Source organism: Callospermophilus lateralis, chromosome 6 (assembly GCF_048772815.1).
Source record: "Callospermophilus lateralis isolate mCalLat2 chromosome 6, mCalLat2.hap1, whole genome shotgun sequence".
Lineage (NCBI taxonomy): Eukaryota > Metazoa > Chordata > Mammalia > Rodentia > Sciuridae > Callospermophilus > Callospermophilus lateralis.
The window spans coordinates 108,641,326-108,667,767 of NC_135310.1; the positions used below are offsets into that span (position 1 = coordinate 108,641,326).

The window sequence follows — 26,442 nt, forward strand, 5'->3', positions numbered from 1 at the left end:
ATTTGGTTCAAAGACTGGATACATGACTATATACCATAGACTGTTTATACTTATGACATTTTAGGCAAGAAACTTTGTCAAACTGAGTAAGATTCAGTGTTAGTAGGTTGTGATTTCTTTTTCTTCGTCTCTTCCCTCACTCCCTCCTTCCTTCCCTTAATGTTAGGAAAGCAGGGTAAGAAAGGACACACATCAGAGTTGGCTGACTTCATATCAGTCTTGCTTTTAAAATACCACTGAAAGGCGGATGGTAACAAAGGATGCTTTTTACAAAGGGACCTATGCAGCTGAATTTTAACCAAATCAACTGTGATGATTCTTTTTAATTTTTTTTTTTTTAGTAGATGGACTCAATACCTTAATTTTATTTATTTTTATGTGGTGCTGAGGATGGAACCTAGGGCCTCACATGTGTCAGGAAAGCCCTCTACCATTGAGCTATAACCCCAGCCCATCAACTGTGATTCATTGTAATATTCTTGAAATCCAGTGATAAATCCTTGTTAAAATGGGACATGTAACAAGGCAAATGCTCTTCTCTTTTCTCATCTCGATTCAGAGTCTGTGGCTTTCAGGGGAAGTTACTAGCAAGTGTAGTGGAATGCTAATCAATGAACACAGGGTGAAGGATGGGCACTGACAGCAAGCAGCTTTGCTTGACATCCAAACATCATCTCAACTTCACATTTATTTTTTATCCTCTTTGCAAGAAAATGTACATCCATTTCCTTCAACAGTAGGGAAGTTCAAGATGTTTTTTCATGAATTTTTACCTCCCTTTAATTTACAATATGTATTCTTTACAACAACAGAAGAGTGAATTGTCAAACTTCAATTATAAACACTGACATAACAGGTTAAAAGTATTTCTTAAGCACTACGTATATATTCTTCCATATTCCTATTGTCTACTTCAGCTCTGAGATGCTGGCTCCCTCCTGCTGGCTCCCTCTAAGCAGTCTCTTCAGTACAAACAGCATCTCAAGGGCCAAACCATCTTGCCCAAGATGAAAGTCGTCAGGGTTCTGTTCTTCTTTAGAAAACAGTGTGCTGGGTCTCCTGGGATAGCCTTGTGAGATCCGACCAGATCACTTTTAGACAAAAAGAGGAGTCAAAGAGAACTTGGGTTTCCAAAGAAAAATAAAGTGCTGCCCCCTATAAATCACAGTCTCTGTGGAGTAAGGTGTCTTCCTAAAGAGGTAGAAATAATAGGGGGTGTGTGTTGCAGATGCCCGTATTTCAATAATACTGAACACTGTATCTTTAAGGGCTTAAAATGGACTGACTCCACTCATCTCTCTGATTTTTTCATAAGTAAGCCAGAACACCAATGACCAAGGGGTCTGAAAGATTAACCAAAGAGGTTAGTGCGTATTTCAAAGCAAATTATAAATATTCTACATATATGCATATACATCTTTGAGTGACAAAGTAATTTTGAATCCATGTAGGCCAAAACCAAATATCTTGTCTTTCATCTTTGTATAGCACTTTATAATTTCAAAAGCATTTTCATGTCTTATTTATCACTTATTTCTCTAGTATATGTATAATATGAAGGAAAAGTCATGATGTCCCCATTTAACAGATGAGGACACTGTGGTTTAGCAGTCAAATGCCTACTGACATGATGGAAAGCTAGACCACAGGCTTCTGTTTTCCACTCCCAGGGTTCTTTGAAATAACCACTTCTGGTGATAGGGCTAGAACTCAGATGCCTGAAGTCTAGGCTGGGCTCCTTTACACGTAGTTTGTATATGCAGCATAACAACTAGACTTAAAAACTTGAAAGAAAAATAAAAGATTATTCTTTAAGAGATCATATATAAACCCCCAAACCTGATCAAACCTGATGTCTCACAACGTGTATATAAACATTCACATTAACTAGGGAAAACAGCTTCTATCTCAGAAAGGTTTGACTTTAACCTGAACAGAGGACTTCTAAAAGGAGACAGGTTAGAAGAAGATATAATAAACACTAGTGTGTAGACATTGAACACCAAAGGAAACCTTAGATCTAATTCCTGATTGTTTGGTTCTGATCAATACTGACTGGAGAGGAACTCCATCCTACTAGAAGAGAGAGAGAAACTTAGGCAATTAGAATACAAATGTATTTGGTTAGGGAGTTTGTAAAGCTATCAAGTGTACTTGTCATGTGTTCAGAAATACTGAACATGTTACATTGGTAACCTGAGAATTTACTAAATAGTGGATCTAGAAGAACACATTTTAGTTAATGTATGAAGACATAAAATAAATAACGATTATAAAGCTGTAAAGATACCATATTCTTGGGACAATTGAAGTGAAGTGAACCAAAGATCTAACTGTAGTCAGATCAAGGAGGGTGTGCACTTCGTTTAAAGAATGAACCATGCAATCACTCCTAATTGCTGTGGTGATTGGATTTCTTCTTCATGTTAAAGACAACATTATATTATCAAAATCATACTCAAACAAAGTAAAAATTAACTAGGGCTGAGCCCAACAAGGTCATACCACCTCTACCTAGTGGAAGGGGTTGGGGAGAGCTTAGCTGGGTTTTGTATCGAGTTTAAAGAGGGAGAATAGATAGCCCAAGAATGTGGTAGGTAAAAAATGAGTGAGGTTTTCCTGAGTCTCTGCACAGGAGTGCATGCGGACACTGTTTACTTAATGATTTCCTCGATGGCATAATTATGATCACTGTAAATAATCTAAGTGTAGACGAACCTATGCTGTTTCCTCTAGTCTGCCTTTTGCACAACTACTGGAAAAAAAAGCAGAATGCTTTGCCATGCCTGTTATTGTGCAGCTGGACACAGAAGAGCTCTCTTGAGTTGATATTCTGAAATATTAAGTCTATAAATAGGCTCTTCCTGTGGTGATTACCAGCCAGCAACCTTCTAATTATAACTTGGGCCACCATATAGCCTGAATTCCGGAGGAAGCCTGCTGGCCTGAGGTCATCAACACCTGGATGACTTGCTCTATGTGTAGTGCACTGAATATTCCAGGTGCTTGGGTCTAATCACCAGTTTCAGTGAGTTCAGCTAGGTGAGTCTGTATTGTCAAGACCAATTTACTTGGAAGTGTTCATGAGTCAGGCTTCTGAGCTCAGACTCATGCACTGTGGAAAATCAGCATGCAATGGTACCCTGGTATCTTTGCTGGTTAGCCATCTTTTCTTTGCTAATACCTCTCCATCACTACATATTATTTCTATTGTGTTAGAATTTCTGTAAACTAACTGCAGGGTCTTGAGCAACTCAGTTTACTGCATTAGTAAGAAGTAGGAGGTTTTGAATTGAACAGACCTGCCAGCAGTGTAGCTCTGCCATGTACTAGCTGTATGAATTTCAGTAAGTTTCTTACACATTTAGCCATTGTTTTCTTATCTGAAAAATGAGGATAACACTACCTGCTTTACTGGGTTCCTAAAAATAGAGTCTAACAATAATTAATGTATGCAAAGAGCTTTGAACATATTTAATACTCTTTTTTGTCATCTATGTTTCCTAAATCTCACATATAAAGAGAATGTATCACATTAAATGTACTTGTAAAATCTTCCTGCCCCTCATCCTGACTGATCCTCACTTAATGTTTTGGCAATGTATCACCTGAACTAGAAACATAAAAATCCCATTTTGTTGTTTTCTGCCCCTTGCCTTCCATATATAATCAGTTACAAAGCCCTATGGCATTAACCATAAGTGTCCTTAGAATGTTTTCCTTCCGTTTTGTACAGTGATTTCTTGGTTAGACCACTATCAAAACTTTCTTATGCCCCAGTTTTCCATATGTCATCTCTACTATGTTCACAGTAATCTTAGTGTGTTGTTCCCATGATTACACAGGTGTTTGTTGACTGCAGGATCACCCCTAGACCACTAAGCTTGACCTTTGAGGTCTTTTCCATCTGGGTCCTTAGGGAGGTCTTCAGCCTCATCTCCTGCTACCTCCCACTGAAGACCTTGTCTCCAGACACACTGAATTGCCGACAGTTCTTCACACTCACCGGGCACACACATAACATGGTGCCTAGGTTCACATTGTTTCCTCCTATTTCTCTTGATCAATATGTACTGAGGCTTCAAAAACAGCTCTGTGCAGACTTTTGTTAGTTTCAGATTAGGTTACAGCCACATCTATTATATAAGCCATGTTCCCACAGGGTATTTATTGTTCATACCACTGATAGGTACTAATGCAACCCCTGATGCTACCTCCTCCAGAATCAGGCTGCCTGGATTTGACCCTGGATTTGTCAGTGGTATGAATATTAGTTAACAACCATCTGAGCTTTGTCAAGTTACTCAGACTACATTTTTATGTCCTCCTCTGTAAAAGGGGAACAGGAAACCAACTTACTGCAGAAATTGTGGGGCAAATTCAGTAAGTTAAGTCATAAAAATAACTAGCACAGTTTTCATCATATACCAAGTGTTTCTGTGATATATATTTAGAAATATATATTATTTCTAGGATTTTAACTACTTACTTAACTTCTAAGTTTTGTTATAAGCTCCTCTAGCACAAAGATTCTTATTCCTTAGTATATTAGCTATGCCTGTGACAATGTCTGATTAATGTAAGTCAAAACAAAACCTACTTTTTCAGTTTTGAGATAATACCAAGGTACTGCATAATTAAGACCACCAAAATAATGTTTGTGTGTTTTTTTAAACTCTAGTACATTTTTTAAATTTTTTTTGTTTTTTTTTTTCCTAGTACATTTTGTATCAGATATTGCTTTGAGCTATTATTTTGGTTATTAATTCCATGTTAATAAACATCTACTGTCCCTTAATAATCATTTATTCCCAGAGCTTCAATTACCATCTATATGTTGGCCGTGCCCAAATCTAAATCTTCATCCCCAATTCTCTCGTAAGATCCAGACCTATATATTAAATTATTCATCTAGACCTTTCCACTCAAATGTGCTATCTGTATCCAAACCTCCAAGATCTAAAACTAAACTCGTTTTACTCCCAAATTGTTTTCCTTGCAAATAATCCCCATTTGGAAATATTATATCAACCTTGATTGCTCAGGGCCTGACTTTTCTTATCTTCTCCTCCATTCCTCTATCCTCATCCCATTGGTCACATTTCTACTTCCTAAATTCCACTTTATAACGCATCTTCTGTCCCATTACCAACTCTCATCTAAGCCATTATTATCCTCATTTATCACTACTCTAGACTTTTCTCAGCCCAGGAAAGCCGGAAGAATCTTTCTAAAAATGCAGATTTAATCAAGCCAATGGCCACCACTGCAGGGTTCAGGTGGCCCTCCTGAATCAAGCCTTTCGCTCTCTGCCTGGGGGCCCTGTGCCTTGGCCTGCTGGGCTTCCTTGTACTCATCACGCTGACTTGTCTACTCCAACTATGGCTCTCTACAGAGTGCTCCTTTCTGTCCCTTTTACCTGGCCAAGTTGTACTCATTACTCCAATATCAGTTCCAAAGCCTTCTAAGAACTAGAGGGTTTTTCTTAACCTCCTAGGGTAGGCCATACTTGTTTGTTACACATTTCTATAGCACAGGAACTCTTCCTGTAACACTCATCACTTCCAGTCTCTTATTTAAGGCTAAGCCCTTAATACAGGGCTTTGCATGAAGTAGGTATTCAATTAAATATGTATACACATGTACATATATGCTATATATAATTATTAATTTTGATTATTTGACTTTCTAAATCCATAATTCATCCATTCTTTCAAATATTTTCTAGCTTACAAAAGTCATGAGTACCTTATGTTGTATTTATATTACTTAAACAAATCTAATCCTACATCTTAATTCACTTTAAAATATAAATTATATATTATAAATATATATATATATATATATATGTATAAAAATAACATTTAAACCAAATAAGGATGACATAATGGTTTCTCATGGAGCAGAATTTTAAGGTAATCAGCAAATGTAACATTTGCCATCAAAGTAACAAATTTTGTTTGAAACTGCAAACTTCTCATAGGAACGATCCCTACTGAAATCAGTATACTTGTCCCAATCTACTGTATTTTAGCTAAATAGACTACTAAAGGTTCTATATTACCAAAAATCTATCCATTGATTTTATAACAGATTATTTGTTAATAGAGGTAACTAATTTAATCTACCAAGAAAGGCAATGTGACTCTGAGGTGAAAGAAAACTGAACAAGATTTAAAACAGAAACGATGGATCTTCATTTGGTGGCAGGGCCATTCCACAAACCAGAAGAGAAAAGGGAAAATGTTTATAGATTTAAATATAAAGAAAAAGGAAGGAAGAAATAAAATGTCCGACTTTACCATTCGTAGCCAAGCCGGTAAAAAGCCTTTATATAGACTCATGAATCCTTCTCCTTGAACAGCCTGAATCAGGCAATCGCTTGATGATTTATACAAAAGTCCCCTAAAAAGGGAACAAAAGACCTGTTAAATTTCCTCAGTATAAACAGACACATAAATAAAATTGTTTAAGAAAATATTAGAAGTTAAATATTTTCTGCTCATCTTGAACAAATAATATTTGTGGTCTTAAAGATATAGATAGCTTCATTTGAGCTTAAAGAAATTTTCAAGGCTGACTTCTGATTCATCCACCCTTGATCTTATATTTAGAATTCACTTCATCTGATTTCTTCCAGAGAGGAGGGACTATTTCATATCGACTCAAATTCTCCATGTTACCTGAAAGTGAAAGGCTTCTGAAGAAAGTGCTGTGTAAATGCTCAGCAGAGAATGCTTTCAAAAACTCTTTGAAAAACAAGTCACAATTAATTCCTTGCCTTGAAATAATGGGATTGTTAATTAGCTCATTTCCACAAATACATAGTAGTTTTTCATCAGACAAAGAGGAAGCGATTACATAAAAACAATTTCCTCTTTGACCACAAAACACATAAATACATTTCTATCAAGAATAATTACAAGCTGGGTGTAGTGGCACATGTCTGTAATCCCAGCGGCCCAGGAGGCTGAGGCAGGAGAATCATGAGTTCAAAGCCAGTCTCAGCAATGGCAAGGCACTGAGCACTCAGTGAGACCCTCTCTCTAAATAAAATACAAAACAGGACTGGAGATGTGGCTCAGTGATCAAGTGCCCCAAGTTCAATCCCCAGTACCCCCTAAAAAAAAAAAGATAACTACATAAAACAGGCACAGTGTCACATGCCTGTAATCCCAGTGACTCAAGAAACTGAGGAAAAGAATCACAAGTTCAAGACAAATCTCAGCAACTTAGCAAAAGAGACCCTGTCTCAAAATAAAATATATATAAATGGCTAGGGATATAGCTTAGTGGTAGAGCACCCCTAGGTTCTATCCCCACTATTGCCAAAAAAAAAAAAAAAAATTGTATTGTTACAGATAATCACACAAATATAGAAAAATTTCTCATTACCTTCCTTGTTTATCTCGTGGTTGATTCATTATTCGACTTTTGATGACATCAGCTGGTGTTCCCAGAACAGAAGCTACCAGTCCAGAACATAAACTGTAGACACAAATTAATGAAATTGAAAGATAATATGCAAGACCTCCTATATTTTAAGGAAGGGGAATTGATACTTAAAAAGAATGGAATCCTAAATATATTATTATAATATTCTTTATGATGGTGCTCTTTTAGCTTAAGATCAGTGCAAAATTGATTCAGTAAAGAAGTAGAAAGAAAAAAATAATATCAAAAAGAATTTCAGGCAAGGGGCTGGGGTTATGGCTCAGTGGTAGAGTGCTCACCTAGCATATGCTAGGTGCTGGGTTAGATCCTCAGTACCACATACAAATAAACAAATAAAATAAAGGTTTTGTGTCCAACGAAAAAAACATATATATAAAAAGAAAAAAAAAAATGTCAGGGCCACACTGAGCACCTCCTGGTACCAGGCATCCTTTTAGACCATTAATGAGACAGGTAGACCCTGACCTGGAAGAGCTTACACTCTACTTGGGGAGAGGCAAAGAAGAGATGAATAATTTCAGATGTTGACAATGCTATAAACATAAGATGGGGTAGTGTGAGAGGGAAAAACTAGGTGACAGGCAGGCAGGGAAAAGTTCTAGGGGGTGACAGCATCACTGAGTCCCCTTTGTGAAGACCTGGAGGAAGGAACAGTAAAGGACCCAAGTCCAGAATACTCCTGGTGTGTGTTAGTACTATATGTATCTTTAAATATCATTGGTTTGACACTATTTTATATTCTTTGGGGGTTATCTCAATAGCCTAGAGGGATCCAGAATTTGTAAACAAGAACAGAAGCTAAATGAAATGACTCCAATGTTAAGGACAGTAGACATCTAAAAATCAATTCATTCTCATGGGTAATTTGAACTTGTGTTATGGAGAGATTGAGGAACTGCCCCTGCTTGGAGTGCCTTTCTTTCTGTTCATCTCTAGAAGAGTCACATTTCTTCAAATTCTAACTCTACCTTTGCGAGCCCTTCCAAGTGGTTATTGTTTGTCCTTCCTCTGAACCTTCCAGTGACTATTTTGTTTCAGCACTTACTATGCAGTGTTTTTTTTTTTTTTTTTTTTAAAGAGAGAGAGAGAGGTAGAGAGAGGTAGAGACAGAGAGAATTTCAATATTTATTTTTTAGTTATCGGCGGGCACAACATCTTTGTATGTGGTGCTGAGGATCGAACCCGGGCCGCACGCATGCCAGGCGAGCGCGCTACCACTTGAGCCACATCCCCAGCCCTATGCAGTGTTTTTATACTTGTCTTGTTCTTCTGTTGGTCAGCTCCCTGGGAAGGGGCTGGGTGCACTGTTTGTGTGCCAACACAGGGGCCTACACAGCAACTTTAATACAAATTGACCCTGGGATGGCCCCATCAAGTTGAAAATATTTTGGGAGGTTTAATCTGAAATAGCCTGTAATTTTATCTCTCCTACCTATTTTAACTGCAATAAAATTTAAGAATATTACTCTTAATGAGTGTACTATCATCCTTCTCTAAGGGTGATACCACTAGATTCCTGATCGAGTGTCCCCAAGTTGGAATTTATGCAACAAAAGCCAGAAAGGGTGATAATATAAAAAGAAAAAAATAGGGTCATACTAAAACAATCACTTACCTGGATAAACCATGAGTAATGATATTGTCCTCAAGGGGTGTATTCAATATCAAGTAGTGCTTCACTGTATCGTAAGTGGTTAAATCTGGCAATGGAAAAAGATGGTTTAAATATTCATTTATGCAACAGTGAATGTCTTTTGTGTAAAAAGTATGCTGGCTTGTGGCAAGAATGTGTACTGGAATGAAATATAGCATTCATTCAGGCAGAGGATGGAGGAAGAGGAAAAGAGGAAGAGGTGACACTTGGATATATCATTTGAATACCTGAATCCAGCTATGACTAACCTGAGCTCAACCCCTGGAATTTTTAGCCAACTAATAAATTCATTTTGGGGTCGAAGTTAGGTTGAGTTGAGACTCCATCATTTATAAACAAGTGGCTCCACGGATGGAGGGAAGTATTTAAATTCGCTCTGTTATTTATAAGAATACAATGCCTAGACTTGGTGACTATTTAGAAATAAGAAACAAATGAAAGGAAGATCCAAAAGTCATACCTAGGTTTCTCACTTTTATAGCAGAAGGGATTGTTTTATATTTTGATATTATAAAGAATGGAAACAAAGACGGTTTTATATAGAAGCCTGATTTTGACACATTCAAAGGAATATACTTAAGATATCCAAAAAAAGATTCTGAGTAAGTAACTAGAACTTGGAAGAGAAATCTGGGCAATAATCTTAGGCAACAAATTGATAAACTACAATCAGAAAGGTTCTCTGAAAACCAAAATATCCAGTAATAATGTGATATACTAGACACAAATGGATAGAATAGCAAAACAGAAAATAGATTTACTTCCTTTAAGTGATACACTACTGGAACCCTTGAAAGTGCTCCTTATAAATTTCTTAGAATCATATAATAGGACTTAGAAAGGATTCTTTCATTGACTAATTCATCAAATGTTTAATGACTATGCATGAAGGATGGGGAAAATAAAGTTGAATAAAAACACAGTCCTTGCCTTCAAGAGGCTTGTATCTAGTGGAACAGGCTCGTATCTAGTGGAACATACAGACATTAGAAAGCAATGAAATGAGCTACAAGCAGCAGAAATAGGCACAGGGAACTATAGAAACACACAAAAGAGCATCTAAGACAACATGCTGTGGTTAAAGGGATTGTGGAAGGTTCTGGAACAATACATTGGTGGAGAAGAATTCTTCAGACAATAATATTACTCTTAATAGAGGATCTGCCAAGGAAAACTAAACAGAAGAACAGGGAAGAGGACAGAAAGGAGAGGGGTGAAGAAGAGCTATGCATGTGCAGGAAGTGGAACCTTTTGGCTCATGACTTGTTGCTTCACTCTTTCCAACAGGATCAATGAACCGTTCAGTTCTCTGAAAGCACAAGGCAAATCCTACAGACCATCTACATCATGCACCAAAATTCCCACTTTGTTCTGTGGGTAATGAGAAGCCAGTGCCAGGTTTTAGGGGCATCATAACATGTTCATTTCCTTGCTTTGAATGACACACTCTGGATGCTGGGTACAAATTTGGAGCGGGAAACCAGATGGATGGCTGTGGCAGTGGTCTAGTTGAGAGGTTCTGATGGTTGGCACTGTGGAAATGGTTACTTTAAGGATAATAGGTGCATTCTGGAGAGGGGGAAACTTTTAAGAACTCAGAAGATGGTAGTGGTGAGTGTGGAGGCTGCCTTCTCATGCACAAACATGACTGACTGCTCTCATAGATGAAATCCAAGGAGGGCAGGAATGAGGCTTTCTTTTCTGCACCTCAAATTCTATGCTCTTGTTTTTCTAAACAGGAAAGATCAGTAGCTTCCTTTTTTTCCACCGTTGCTGAGACCTTTCCTATATTTACTTCCTGTGAAATTTTTGTCTTCCTTTTGCTATATGTGCATCAGCATCCGTGGTTCACATCTTTCTCTATTATCAGTTAACAACTGATTATCTCAGTCTGATGATGGCTGTGCTATTAACCTCTTCTTACAAAATATTTTAACATGTTCTATATTTTGAAGTTAAAATTGCTCTCCTAGTGGAGTCGCCTATCAACCTATAATTTCTTTTTTTTCAGTAATGTTGTGTTTATTTTTTTAAAATTTGTTCTTTTAGTTATACATGATAGTAGAATGCATTTTGACATATTATACCTACATAGAGTATAACTTCCCATTCTTCTGGTTGTACATGATGTGGAATTACACTGGTTATGTATTCATATATGAACATAGGAAAGTTATGTCTGATTCATTCTACATCTTTCCTATTCCCATTCCCCTTCCCCTCCCTTCATTCCCCTTTGTCTAATCCAAAGTACTTCCATAATTTCTTTATTTAAAAAATACTTTTTCTCTCATATTTTCTCTAATGTTCAATGTAACTAAAAACTTCACCAGTAGTATATATTACTATTTTAATAGCGTGTCTTAAATAAAAATAAATTAGAATTTTTCTGAGGTATCTTTTTAAAAAATTTAATGTTCTTCCAGCTTTATTCAGGTCTAACTGACAAATAAAAATTGTTCATATTTAAGGCATAAGAAAAGAAACTGAGAACTGAAAATGAGAAGCGAAGGGTAGAAATGAATAAGAGATTGTTTACATTTCCTGGCCTGGGTGCCAGTCTGAACAAGGTGGATTATATAGGAATAGGAGGATTGCCAGGGGTAAGGATTTGGACATTGTGGATATAATGACCATCAATCTTAAAAGGAGGTAAGGATTAGAGAGAACATTAGAAATAGTTTGGTCTTTTCTCCTTATTTCCATAATTGGTTTTTCTTAAGAAGAAAATCCTTGTCATATGTTACTGTAGAATAAGGTAAAAATATTCCAGGAAATATATTCAATTATAATAAACATAAAACATATGAAGCCTGTGGCTGATATATGTTATTATAAATAATGAAATAAAAATGTTCATATCCCTGATACAAGAGCATGCAAGAATTAAGTTGTTTGAACTTCTCAGAATTCAATAAAGTTTTCATTACCTCCCATATTCACAAGTGCTGCTCTTTGTATATTGGGGACCCAGCCTGCCCACAGCCCACGTATTCCTCCTTCAGCTAAGATTTTTGCAAAAGCATGATGCACGCCACGGAATCTAAGGAGAATAATAATGAAATGTGAAAAGTTGGTGTACTCTTGAGAATGGAATGCAATCCAATCAGCTTCTCCTATAACTGTTATAGAGTAAAATAACATTTACTCAGAATTGTTAGAAATTAAAGGAATTCATGTAAGTCTAATATGCAGACAAACTTATTAATCCTTTAGAACGCCAACATTTGATTTAAACATTTTTAATACAAATAATGATAAGTTGTGTCATCTTCTCAGATTATTAAAAAAGATCAAAATATCTTTCTTGACATATTATTGGTAGGCATATTAAATATAGGAGGAAACAGTGACAGTCAGAACTTCTGGATGCCTCTTACTAGTGTTGCAGGGGACATGCAAATTTTTAAAATTTGTCAAACAACATTTTTAAAAAAACATTGATTCTTAGGGCTAAAGATGTAGCTTAACAGTAAGGCCCTTGCCTAGCATGTGCAAGACCCTGGGTTAGATGTCTAACATCACAGTAAAAAATAAAAAATAAAACAAACAATAATAATAAAAAAGAAAATCACTCTCCTATAACCTCATAAAAGAAAGAATATTTATAGATCAAAAGTAGAATGTGTAATATTCTAAGAATTTTAAAAATTAAATGATTTGAGCTTTATGAAAATTTGCTATCCTATCTTTATTTTGCTCACATTTCTGTAGACAGGTGAAAAATGATGCTGAAGCATGAATCAAATCTGGGAGCCTCTGATGTAAAAGAAAAGTCTGGGCTTGATATGGACAGAAAAAAATCTGGAGTCAAACGCCACCTTTACCACTTATAAGCTGTATGGATTTTACTAAGGTATTTTACTCTCTGAATCACATCAAAAATATGACATTCTTGAGATGCATAATTGCTATTATACTACAAGGAATCACAAAAGATCACTGTAGCTAAAATGTATTGTGCCTTTACTAAGTAGCAGTCACTTTATACATGAGATGCATTTTAATCTTGAAAGGTTTCTGAGGTATGTGTATTATTATTCCAATTTATATGTGAGGAAACTGAGGCTAGAATGGTTAAGGAATTTGACTACTATTACAGAGCTAAAATGTAGTAAAGGCTGAGGCTGGATTGGACCCTTGGGCTGATCCCAAGGATTATGCTCTTTACTACAACATTAAGTATAGTCAAACCCAAAATTTCCAGTGTTAGGGATAAAAAAGAGGATTAAAACCCTGGGGAATCAGTTTAAAACATAGCTTTTTATTTTGGTACCGGGGATTAAACTCAGGAGCATTTGACCTCTGAGCCATATCCCCAACCCTATTTTGTATTTTACTTAAAGACAGGGTCTCACTGTGTTGCTTAGCGCCTCACTTTTGCTGAGGCTGGCTTTGAACTCCCAATCCTCCTGCCTCTGCCTTCCCAACACTTTTCTCTCCAGTCAAGGCTACACCACTTCTCTCTATTCAAAGTCATTAGAAGTTGTTACAAAATGACCAAATAGGGCTCTGTAAACTCCTTGTTTAAGTCAGAGTTGTGTCTTTTCTCCTCTGCTAGGCATCTACCCATTTTCTGAAGGCTGAAGGGGAGCTGGGGCTATGGCAGCCCAACCTCATCCTCCAGCATCTGCTAGAGAAGAAGTGAGTACAGAGAAGTGGTCAGGGGTGGCCTCCTAAAGATGGCTCCAAACCCTCCTCCTCCACCTCTGGCTTTGCTGCAGACCTGGAGGATTCGGACTCTACTCAGATTATCCTGCTCTTCCCTCTTTCCTGGAAATGGTCTATCTATATGCAAAATTTGGCCCTTTCCCAGGGGAAACTGACTAAGTGGCTCTTCTAATAAACTGCCCTTTGAGGAAAGGCTGAGTTTGCTAATATAGGCTAATGTAATAGGAAGATTTTATATCATAGAGGCATAATTTTTAAAAAAATCTTCTTTAAAGGGCCTTAGAATGTAGGAGGAATTAGATTAGAGAAGACCATGGGAACAGAAGATTGACCTTGTTAATTCCCTTCTTTCTGGAAGACAGCAAGAAAAGCAATGTTATGCAGCTAGGCATGTTTACCATCACGAAAACCTTTTGAGAGAACCCCTTTTAAAGATGAAAATCGACTGGAAATGTTAAGTGAATGACACCATACAAACCACAGTGGCAAGGCTGGGGTACATAACAGGGCAAACCTTAATAATAAAATTCTTTATATCAACCTGCAATAGGAGACAAATCTAACAATGTTGGCTGGGATAGCAGCAAAGAGTTATGAACACATGACAGAAAAGATAGACACTTTGTCATGCAAAGAAAAGATATAGCTCAGCTCTCCTCTTCATAAATATAGCTTCCAAATTAAAAAAAAAAACAGAATACCTTTACTGAATACTGGATTGGAAAAAATATAAATCCATTAAATAAATATTCAAAACATGATGATATCAAAGGGAAGCAAAAGCACCAATTAACTGGAAAACTTACCTTAATGGTTTTCCTTCAAGTTTCCTTTTTCCTTCCATTTGCATCTGAACCTTCACTAGGTCAGCTGGGTTGGCTAAAAATTGGCCGATAACACCAGCCATCATCCCTCCAATGACTGACTTCCTAATTGTAAAAAGAGACATTGTTTTTAAAGTTGCCATTAATTTCACAAATTTTACAGTGAACCAGTACTAAGCTGGGACAGGCCCTGGGTAATAAATTTAAGACAAAGTGAAAAAAAAGGATAGACCCAGATGAACCACAGAGAAAAATAGATGGTTTGGTTGTTTAGTGACAGGAAGGTAAAGGACCAAAAGGAACTAAAATTAAGATTTGCACTTTCAGATCTTACATGGCCTGAAATCCAAAAGAAAGGGTGGATGCTTCTAAGATATAAACAATAACATAAAAAAATATGTTATTGCAGAGAAAAACTTGAATCATTTAGCTGTAGTTTAATTCTGACTACCAGATGAGAAAAACAGCAGAGATGTAATCAACCTCATAGAAATGGGTAAACCAAAATTTTAAAACTACTACTTTAGTAGTTTTCCAAGTGAAGGGCTTTGAAAATATTGCTCTTTGTGAAGAAACTTTTCCCATTCCTAGTCTAGTCTTTTTCCTCCCCCATCAGCCAACAGTGAGCAAAACTAGACAAAATGACTATAATCATAAATAAGGAGCTGAGACAACATATTGCACATGTAGAATTTTTAACCAGTAGTTTACACTACAAAAAGTATAGTCTGTAGTAACTTATGTTTCCCTTAACTGCATAAAGACAGTTTTAATTGATTCCCCTTAAATTAATTACTGGGGAGGTTGTGTATGTTTACATGTTTAATGAACACTTATATTTCTTCTTTTGGAAACTATTGACAATCCTGTCCTTATTCTTCCATTGCATTCTCTAGATTTTTCATTGATTTGTAGGAGGTCTATTTGTATTATATATAGTAACCTATTTTTATGGTTTCTGTTTTATATATTCTAAGTGACAGGACACAACATTCATTATCTTATCAACTCCTAAAAAATACAAAAGCTTAATGGTAGCTATTACTTGTATAGCTGAGGAACTGAAGATTTAAAAAAAAAAAAAAAAGTGAAGCCCAGGTAACACAGTAGGAGAGTGGAAAATGGAGTTCATCTCTGTCCGATTCTAAATTACAATGTTCTAGGATATGCACTGGGAGGACTAAAGAAGGTACTCTGCTAAAAGACCAGCATAGGTTGGTCACTGGAAGTCACTATGGTTCTTAATAAGCAATGACATGATGACAATATGAGTCTTAGAAAGATTAATGGCATGAAAAAAATGTCATTGCAGAGAAAAACTTGAATCAAAGAGACAGCCTAGAAGTTGAGGGTCCGAACTATATGTGCTGATTTGGAACTGAGCAGCCTGCAGCTGTGGTTGAGATTGCAGGAGTGGAAGAGCACAGCAAACAGGAGAGCAGAGATCCAGTTCAGTGGACACTAGGTGAACAGAAACTGTTCCCAGCATGGTGCTCTTCCCTTGCAAAACAGTGATGACCAAGACTGGTCCTTGACTTTCAAGGAGCCACCTCAGTCTTGCCAGCAGGGAACAGCACAGCAAAGAGGCAAAGAAGAAACCAGAAGAGATACTGAAAGCCTCAAAGAGTACAATATCCAGAAAGTCAAAGATGGAGGTACTTAAGGAGTGTCAGAGGCACCTATATTTAAAGGAAAATGAGGATTTGGTACAAAATCAATCTGATACATTCTTCATTTTTACATTCTGAGAATGAAGTATATTAGTTTATGTCTTCAAATCCCTAAATTCTTATGCATTTTCCCAAGCTTCTAAATTTGCAATCAAACATTAGGAAATGAGAATATTCTAATGGAAAATTGTTTGCTAAAACAGGCTTGTTTAAAAAAGACAAATGCTCACAGAATGTATGTTTATTACTATGCCTTCCTTATGCTCCAAAAATAATTAAAAGAGCCCAAAACAAAATTATATAGGAAACTTGCCATCCTCTGTAATTATAGGACTGCCAAATCTACTAACAGGTATTTTTAAAGAAATTTAAAATCATTCAAAAAGGAGGCTAAGTACTGACAGAAAACAAGCAAGCATTTTGTTTAAGTTTAGAGGGCTAGATTTTACTATTCTTATTTTTATCTAATGAAACTTGTACAAAATGAGAATGATGGTTTACTTCCTTGACATAGCCTTAAAGAAATGGATCACACATTAACTTTTGATAATATAAAAGCCATACACAGTGTGTGTGTGTGTGTGTTGGGGGGGAAGCATGCATTAACCACAGGTCAGTTTGCTGGAGGAAGAAAAGTTATTATTTTCATCTGACTAAAATCCAAAGGGAAGGGTGGTTGCTTCATTTTTGTGTGTCTTCTTTCTAAGATACATTTTTCATTTAGAAATTTGATTCTGGGATCAGTGATGTCTGAATAAAATATGGGTATACAGGTAACTCAAATGCACTAAACATGAAAAATTTTAAGGATTTTATCAGATACATAAAGCCTGACACTTACCAAATCATATCATCAAAAATAGCATTATTCTCAATTTCTAATATTAAGAATATTAGAAACTGAGAATAATGTCTTTTGAGTGTTATAACCATAAAATATACATAATCCAATGGTTTAATGTGTTATATTTATAGTCACCAAACCAAGATAATAATAATAATAATGGTGCTCCCTTCTAATTCTTTCATTATTAAAATATTAAATATTTCTATATATGCATATTATATCTGTTTACAATTTTCAGTAAACACTCTATTATTTGGATTTATATTGTAATTATTTGTTTTTTAAGCCTAAGCAATTGTAATTGTAACAAATATACAGTTTTACATAAATAGATAAACAGATAGTCTTTGAGGCTATAGCATATTATTTTCAAAACAAAACTTACCAAAGGGGATAATGCTTATCTTCACTTTTGCCAAATACAACCTCCCGGAGATGTTCATATGTGACCATCCGACCTCCAGAGTATACTGTATAAAATAGATCATTAAAAAGGCCAAATTCAGCTCTATGCTGAAAAAATAAGAGAACAATCTACCCTGACCTAGACACTCTCTCTAGTTGCATTCTTCTCTTATGTAATTTATGTTCCTGAAACAGTCTTCTTGATATTTCTCAAAATGGGGTAGGACCCTCACTGATCTTTCTAGAATAGGTTCCTTCTCTGTTTTGCTAACTCCTCCTAGTCTTTCAGAATTCAACTCCAGTATATTTTTTCAGGAAGTGCTCTCCAGTCTTTCCCCCAGTATTCTAGGCAAGCATTGCACACTCTCACATAGCAACTATCATACTCATTAGTGATCAACTTGTTCTTCTTGTTGATCCTTCCATCAGAACATAAGCTTCAGGCAGGTTCTGTTTGTTTTTCTTATTATGTCAGATGCCCTCATATGTACCTTGGCACACAACAGGTATTTTCATTCAATTAACATATATAACTTCACTGAAGAATTTGTTATATTAACAGAATGTTTTCAGTAACATTTCAAACTCAAAAAATGAATCTTATTGGTAAAGCAAAGATGGTGGTAAAAAAAATACAAATGAAAAGAGGTGAAACACAAAACAATAGCACACAAAGGAGAAAATATTTTAAAAGATGGAAAGTAAAATTATTAAAATCAGCACTTGGTATTCATACAGAGAGCTTTTCTGGATATTTCTGCAAGTTTTAGTCCATATTTTAAGATAATTGTGAATATATGAAGTGTGAAAACAGTATTAGTCTCTGCATGCTTGTGGTTATTTCTTGAGAAATATCTCTTTCTCATCTGAAGAATTGCATCTTTAAAAATATGATGCCAGTAAATATTCAGTCTGGGCAATTTTCTGATCAAGGGTCTATCACCATATGCTTAAGGAAACATTATACACGTAAAAGAGAAAAATACTAAAATACCACACCTATTCTGCTTCCACTAAGTTGCTGAGGTTGGTCTCAAACTTGCCAATCTCCTGCCTCAGCCTCCCAAGCCATTGGAATTACAGGTGTGTACCACCATATATAGCCAGTTGCTACTATCTCACCACCTTTACCACTAATGGCACAGAGGTAGTTAGGCGCCCTGGGGAAGTAAGGCAGAAGTCACCTATGTTGCCTTTTCCCTGTGGCCAGAAGTGGATGAGGCAGGGATCTCTGCTCTCTTTCAGAGAAGTATGGTCTCTGATGTATGGGACAGAGGACATCTGGCATTACAGTAAATATATCTGAATTTTCAAAGAACATTAAAAAAAGGTAAATCTGTGTTTGAAGTTTCTGATGTGAAAGAAAGTAATCATTGTTCATGTTCCTTTTTTCTTAAACCATTAAAAAACTTTTTTTTTTTTAAAGAGAGAGGGAGAGAGAGAGAGAGAGAGAGAATTTTAATATTTTATTTTTTAGTTATCGGCGGACACAACATCTTTGTTTGTATATGGTGCTGAGGACCGAACCCGGGCCGCATGCATGCCAGGCGAGCGCGCTACCGCTTGAGCCACATCCTCAGCCCTTAAAAAACTTTTTATTAGGAATATTTTCAAATACGGTTACAGAAAAGTAAATAATATATAACTTACCATTAAAATTTATCAACTGCAAAATATACTTCATTCTTTTTCTTAATTATTTTGAAGTACTTCCCAGATATCATGATAGTTCATCCCTAAATACTTTAGTATGCACTTCTAAAAATTTAGGACAGTAACTCCTTAGTAACAATAGATAACTTTTTCTTCCTAAGAGATTGATTATATGTTCATTTATCATCAGTTGGGGAAAAAAATTTCAGCTGGCTTTTGGATACAGCTAAATGGAAACACAGAGGAGACAAACACAGGACTCATAACAAACTTACCAGCTAGAATCAAGATAAATACCTACGTGTCTGTAAATGGCGGGTGTCACTCCTTGCCAAAGCTTTAGAAAGCCTTCCTCCTGAATGATTCCTAGGGCTGTGCGCACCATGCCCCTATAGGGGGCAGATTCTCTTGCATTGTCTCCCAACCGAGCAAGAGCAGCTTCTCCTTGCATTTGGAGTCGAGTTTTTGTAAGATCGAGGGGAAAGGTTGCTAACAAAAAACAAACAAGCGAGGGGGAAAAAACCCACAACATTCAGAGAAACAAGCAAAAATTCTAAAATCATAGGACTAATGTTTTCCCAAGATTACTGGTTGTCCAATTTTACAGATTTTTCTAGTCCCATGCCCATGTACTTTAATTTGGCAGACTTACAAGGGTTTCAAATCAGTTGATTCTCAGACACTCCCAAATTTAAGAATCAGGGCACCAGAGCAAACTGGATCACCAATCAAAAATCAAAAAGTGAAAAAACCCTTGAGTTCTTTTTATTCCAAAATTTCAATCAATAATCTACTTTAGTAACTTTAATTTTTTTCCTCTACAATGAAAATAAATATCCATATTCTGTGGTGTCCTCCTGATTGCAACCATGATTGTTTAACATCTGTTGTAACTTTAGAACACTGTACTATGTATTCTTATGTACTATTACAAATGCAAGATAAAGCAGAATTTTATAATTTCATGGGTGATTTTTCACATGCAAATGAATCACAGCCCTGATATTTGATATACAGAAGATTCAATGGAGTTCATAATGTCTTCTTTTATATAGAAGGGTGGCATGCTCCATATTTCTTAAATTAAGACATATTAGTTGTTTTCCAGCACTGATAAGTTTAAGCGTGGCATATTTGTAGTCTCCTTACAAGTTATCAACTATATTTGTAAAACCTTTTTCTGTTTACATATTGAAGTAGAGATGGATCTTTTACCTTAAAACAGAGTTAAGCTACCTGACCCATATAAGGAAAATCAAGCTTATAACTTGATTTTATTCACATTAGGACAGGTTCATGAATATTACTGACATAAGATTTCAGTGATCACCACCTAATACAAATCTTCAACATGCCTTTTCTTTCTCTCTCTCTCTCTCTTCTTCTTCTTCTTCTTCTTCTTTTTTTTTTTTTTTTTTTGTGGTCCTGGAGATTGAATCCAGGGTTTACCACTCAACTATGTCCCTGGACCCTTTTACTTTTTGAGACAGGGCCTACATAAGTTGCCCAGGCAGGCCTCAATTGTGCAGTTCTTCTGCCTCAGCCTCCAGAGCAGCTAGGATTAAAGGCCTGTGCCACAGCACCCAATTGAGCACACCTTTTCTAAGAGGAGACAGAGTGGGGAGAAGGAAAATAATATTAAATATTACCACTTTGGAATATCTTGCCAATAGTTTCCCTGAATCAGAATTAGCTTGTATATGCAGAATTAAGCAATGTTGTATTGACATAAGAACCTGAAGAAAAGTCACAAGAAACAGGAGCCTCTAAGTACAAATTATGCCTCTCAAAATAATTTTGTTTTCTTTCTGGTTACTAGATGTTTTGGGGTCTGATCCTGAATCAATCTGTAAAACCTTGAGTCAATTTGTCAAATTTGTACTCAGAATCATCCGATATTGTGAATCCCTTGCTTCCCATCTCCATTCCCCACACAGTTCTCTCCCTGAATTTTTCACAAGAGCAGTCTTCCTGCACAAAAGCCATTGAGTCATAAGGAGAAACATCAGTTAAAAAACAAACTGGAAATACATCTAATTATTCAGCAATCTCACTTTAGATTTCTTTTAAAGTTGATAAATTTTATTTCAGGAAAAACAATGAAAAATCCCTCCATCAGCTTTGAGAGGAAAGAGGACAGGGTAGGGGCAAAGGGCAAGTGTGAGAGTACAAAAGACAACAGCATGTGCTGGCTCTGCCAGAAATGCAAAATAAACTCATGTTAGAACAGGACTAACATTCACAAATGATTAATGCATCAGAGGTATTCCTCTTTTGTGTGCGTGTGTGTGTGTGTGTGTGTGTGTGTGTGTTTATGGGCAAGAAAATGTAAGGGTAATCTTGAAATACACAGTTAAAGCTTCACAGGGAACACACAGGCACTCTACTCACAAAACCCTTGGAAGAAACACCACCTGATCATGCAAAGGCATCATAATTTCCCTCTGGGTGGTCTCTTAAAGTTTGCTCTGACTCATTTAGCAGATCAAACAGTTCTTCTAGGCTCTTATGATAACCTAAAAATAGCTTCATCATAATAAGTAGCACATTGTAATTGTCTTTCTCTGCATGTCTTCCCACCAGCCTGGTAAGAAGGTCAGAACAGGAACTATTCAACTGTATATCCTCAGGCCCTACTACTGTAGTAATTACAATGATGTCGCAATTAATAGGTTCCCTGCCTTGAATCTAGTATTTACATATCATTGACTTCTCAGGATCCTTCCTGTAAAGTAAACACAATATAGATGAGTTCAACTCAAAGAGGTCAGGTAACTGGAAGATGTTAAATCCATGCTCAACAATGAATGGTTAATAATTGAAGTCCCACAAGGTAAATCCACAACTTGGATTTAAAAGACAATGAGACTAAGTGTGTAAATCTTGTCAGACATGATCCCAATAAGGATGAAAAATGTATTTTTTTTAAAAAGGCCATCCTTACCAAAAGGAAAATGATTCATAGAGAGGAATGACAGCTCATGAAGCTCCTAAAAGTATACATTCGGACACAACAGCACATCTCTAAGGGAGATTAGACGAAATTGGACCGAAAGCACCTCAGAGACCTTCAATTCCTTCTCCCAAAGCTGGCCTTGCCTCCACCCTGCTGCTTCGGCCAGGCAAGCGTGCAAGAAGAGGACGCAACCTCTTGGGATGCACACAGCCTGGAGCGAAGCAGCGCGCCCATCCCTCCCCCAGCGCCACGGCGCGGCGACTTGCCGAGGAGGCCCAGGTGTGGGCGGCCGGGTACCTAGCTCGGCCACGGTAGCCGCGCAGCCGGACAGTACGAACTTGCTCGCTCGGGGCCATCTCTGGGCGAGTGGCAAAAGCCTCTCCTCATCCTCCGGGTTAGACATTCAGCAGCAGGTGTGGACGACAATGCACCCCTTCTCGCCGGTGCACCCGCTGCGCTGGCCTGCCAACTTGCCACGGCGGCCCCTTCTCAACCCGCAAGCGGTCGGGTAGAGACCATTTCCCCCAGAAAGGCTCGGTGAACCCGCGCCTTCCTAGCAGCCCCAAACTAGAGTGGTCCAGCGGCCCCGGTCAAGAGCCGAAAAACAAAGCGGAGCTATGAGGCTTCTGGGAAATGTAGTCCGCCGGACTCCGCGACTTCTCTGATTGGCGGGTAGAGAGACGCCGGTTAAGCAGTTGTCCCTAGGTCTCCATGGCAACAACTCTTGCTCCCTCCCTCCAGCCCCGCCCCGCCCCGCCCCGCCCCGTCTAGCCCAGCCCAGCCCAGCCCTTGCCTGGTTTTGGTGGTAGCCAGGATTTGAAATAGAAGAGGAGGTGGGAGGGAGCGATGATGCAAACATCACCTAAAAATTGGGGCGGGGAAAGGAAGTTACAATTACGAAAGAGAATTAGCTGCAAAAGTTGGAGCGGAAAGATTGGGAGACCCGGAGGGTCTTCCCTAGCACACAGGGTACGAGAAAGTGCCAGGTCAGCAGGACTTTGTTAAACTTCTCTCATTTTGGAAAATGATGGAACAAAATACAGAATTGATTTCCCCAACAGTGATTATAGCCCTGGGTTGCGTTGTTCTTTTCTTATGCCTTCAACGAAAGAATTTGCGTAGACCTCCGTGCATCAAGGGGTGGATTCCTTGGATTGGAGCTGGATTGGAGCTTGGGAAAGCCCCTCTAGAATTTATAGAGAAAGCACGAATCAAGGTATGTGGCGCGCAGGCGGGTTTTTCAGAGAAGTTAACATTTTCCTTTTTATTTATTTTTTCATTAGATTTCAGGTGCAATATTAGAACACCGGGAATATACCTCCTTCCTGCAATTAAACATTGTTAATAAAGCATTTTTAATCCCTCTACCAACAATCAACAACCATGTCCTACGCAAGGTTTTGCGAAGGAGACGAAATATAATGCAGCTTGCATCTGCCTTACTGGAAGTAGAGATTAACTTTTAAGTGTTAGTTACTTCATCAAAGTTAATTTCGAAGTGAATACATTTTAACTAAATGCTTGCAATAGTTGTGAAAAAACAGAAGTGTAATGTGATTTAAATTTGTGAAAATGAGTGATAAATTCGTATCCAAAATGGAGCTAATACCAGGATACTGCAAAAATTGCTTGCAAAATTGATCTTTACAAATTTTTCTTGCTAGTATTGTTATTGATGATGGGTGGTTGTAACAGATGTTTTTGTTCTTAAAGTGTCTTTCAAATGTTTGAGCATTTTAGGGAAAAAACATTTGCCAGCCTTTTAATTTCTATTCAATTTCCAGCCACCAAGATTTTGTGGTGATGCTAACCATCATCATTATTGTGTATTGTATTAAAATATTTTCTGTGCTTTCTCCATATAGGTTTCTATCTGGTTAGCCCAATTTACAAAATAATTCTATATATAGTAGTAGCATTATATATACTTTTGATGGTTTACCTTAAAAATTTCTGAGATTCCAATTTGGTTTAAAATCTTGGGGAATAGTGAAGAGAACTAAGATGAAAATAAGAGTAACCAAAATATCACACCAGAAATGAAACATTAAAATTTTACAGTATATTATTTTGCCTTTTTTCTGTGCATTTATAAACTATCGAGTAAATAACAGCGGTATAATACTGTAATTCTATTTTGTGTCCCTTTGAATTTAAAATTCAATGTGAATGATTTCTCCATGTCAGTATTTCTCTGAATTTTTTAATGGCTATATTTCATGATATAAAGATATGATAGCATACTTAAATCCCAGTAGTTGCATGTTTAAGTTGTTGCCACCCTTTTTCTTTATCTCAAGCATTGTTTCTTAGCATGTGTGTATGTGGTCTTACATTTTGCATTTATCTGATTGTTTCCTCAGACTAAGTTTCTAAAACTAGAATTGCATATGAGAAAATGCACTTAAATTTGGTATCATATTACCCTTGTCCAAAGATGTAACAATATATACTTTTTAACTCCCTTTGAGTGTATGGATTGCATGGCTTCTTATATCCTGGACCATACTGCATACCAATATTCTTCATAATTTTTGCTAGTCCAATAGATGAAAAAAGGTATCTCCTGAAAAAACACTCCTTTGTTCCCTACAGCCTTTTGTAGGCATCTGATTCTGATAATTTTTGAGGATTTTTTAATAAGCTTGATCAGATTAAATATTTGTAAGGATTCTGTAATTTTCTTTCTTTCTTTCTTCCCCCACCCCCTTTTCTTTCTCTTTCTTTCTTCTACAGTGCTAGGGATGGAGCCCAGGGCCTCATGCATGTTAGCCAAGCACTCCAACACTGAACCACATCTCCAGCCCTCTGTAGCTTTTCTTAAATGAAACAAGTTGTATGAGTCAACTATAATATTATGTGACACAGTACAAATTACCTTTTTCTAGTATTAAAATATAAAAGATGACTATATTGTTTTACATTTGATACTGAAAGTTATTATGCTTCACTCTTGCCTCTTCCCCTTGTACTGGTCATCTGGGCAGGATGCTAAGAAAGGGTGGGAACTCCCATCTTTGGTGCCAGGGGAGATTTAAACTGTACAAAACACCAACTCTTACTAGGGGATGAAATTGATCAAATTGTGTTATATTGTGTGAGTGTATGTGTATGTAGCAACAAATCTCACTATTGTGTAAAAAATAAGCAACTATAAAGAAAAACAAATTCATTAAGAGGCTATTGGGAATACAAAAAAACTTGGAGGTGAATAATATATTGATTATCTTGATTGTGGAAATTTTACAGGTATATATATATATGCCAAATTTAGAATACTGTATACTTTAATATGCAGTTTATTGTATGTCAGTTATACTTAAATAAAACTTTTTTTAAAAATAACCCTCAAGCAGAAATGTTCAGATCAGCATTTCTGACTGTAATTAAACCCCCCAAGGGAGATTTGCTTTCTTAAGCCATTTTCAGATCATCTTGGGAGACAAGTGGTTTTCTTCCCAGAAAAGCCCATTGTGTAAGTAATAAACCTTTCCACACGCCATTCTTGTGTGGGTGACATCATCAGTCTGACATTGGAACCAGATTTTGAGTGGAGGGTGCCTTCTGCTTTTTCCTGGTAGCTGCAGTAAGTTCTAATTGGTAGCCTTGACAGAAAATTGCATTTAAGTGGCTACTGTAGGAAACACTAACTGCATACTGAACCACTTAAAGTCTCAGCATGAAAGATTGCCCCCTCAGCTTCTTCTGCCCCTGGAGAAGGCAGAGAAGAGAAAACTTTGAGGACTGTAAAAATCCTCCTTTTATTTTTATTTAGTAATTGAGTAGATGATGCATCAATATAGTTCAATTTTTTTGAAAAAATAAAAACTACAGTGAAACATCTCTCTGACCTCTGTTTCATTGCCACTCAGTTCTTACCCCTTATTCCCAGCCTTGGTAATACTAATTCATTTCTTATATATTCTTTCATAGTTTCTTTAACCGTGTACAAACAAATACAATTATAGATTCTTATTATCCATCTTTTATAAGCAAAATGCATCATACTACCCACTGGTTTTTGGTTAAAAGATACTGAAATATTTACTTATCAGTACTATCTAGAACTTTCAATGTTTTTTTTAAAGATGTATGGATATACCTAACTTTATTTAACATGTTTCCACATTGATAATCATGTGGGGTGTATTTCTAAAATAATTCATAATGATCCCCACCTTTTGCAACCCATTCCCATGTATAATTACCTCCTGTGAGGTGTCAGAAGAACTTAGTAACTCCCTTCTAATGAGTAAAATATGGCATACACGATGGGATGTGACTCATGTCCTTAAGCCTCCCTTTGG

At 36.8% G+C, this 26,442-nt stretch overlaps 2 protein-coding genes across 2 annotated transcripts in view; one reads left to right on the plus strand and one right to left on the minus strand.

Annotated features, from left to right (window-relative positions):
- Positions 1-1,229: 1,229 nt before the first annotated feature.
- Slc25a27 (solute carrier family 25 member 27) lies at positions 1,230-22,683 on the minus strand. Its single transcript, XM_076860120.1, has 9 exons — positions 22,433-22,683; positions 19,477-19,668; positions 17,507-17,591; positions 14,587-14,709; positions 12,040-12,152; positions 9,071-9,155; positions 7,396-7,488; positions 6,303-6,405; positions 1,230-1,343 (listed from the first exon to the last, which is right to left on the minus strand). Exons 1-9 carry the CDS (start codon positions 22,536-22,538, stop codon positions 1,272-1,274), a joined length of 972 nt encoding a protein of 323 aa, XP_076716235.1. The 5' UTR covers positions 22,539-22,683; the 3' UTR covers positions 1,230-1,271.
- Positions 22,684-23,043: 360 nt separating this feature from the next.
- Positions 23,044-26,442, plus strand: part of Cyp39a1 (cytochrome P450 family 39 subfamily A member 1) — a 119,958-nt gene continuing 116,559 nt past the window's right edge. The window contains exon 1 of the mRNA XM_076860121.2: positions 23,044-23,351. Within this exon, the coding sequence (XP_076716236.2) occupies positions 23,160-23,351 (192 nt within the window). The 5' untranslated portion in view covers positions 23,044-23,159. The remainder of the gene's footprint in view (positions 23,352-26,442) is intronic.

Bases quoted from the DNA above. Each gene is read 5' to 3' on its own strand.
- Slc25a27 (XM_076860120.1), bottom strand. From the start codon at position 22,538: ATGTCTAACCCGGAGGATGAGGAGAGGCTTTTGCCACTCGCCCAGAGA. The intron at 19,669-22,432 runs GTACCCGGCCGC...GTTTTTTGTTAG, and splicing joins GGCTACCGTGGCCGAGCTAG to CAACCTTTCCCCTCGATCTT. The intron at 12,153-14,586 runs GTAAGTTTTCCA...TATTCTCCTTAG, and splicing joins CTTGAAGGAAAACCATTAAG to ATTCCGTGGCGTGCATCATG.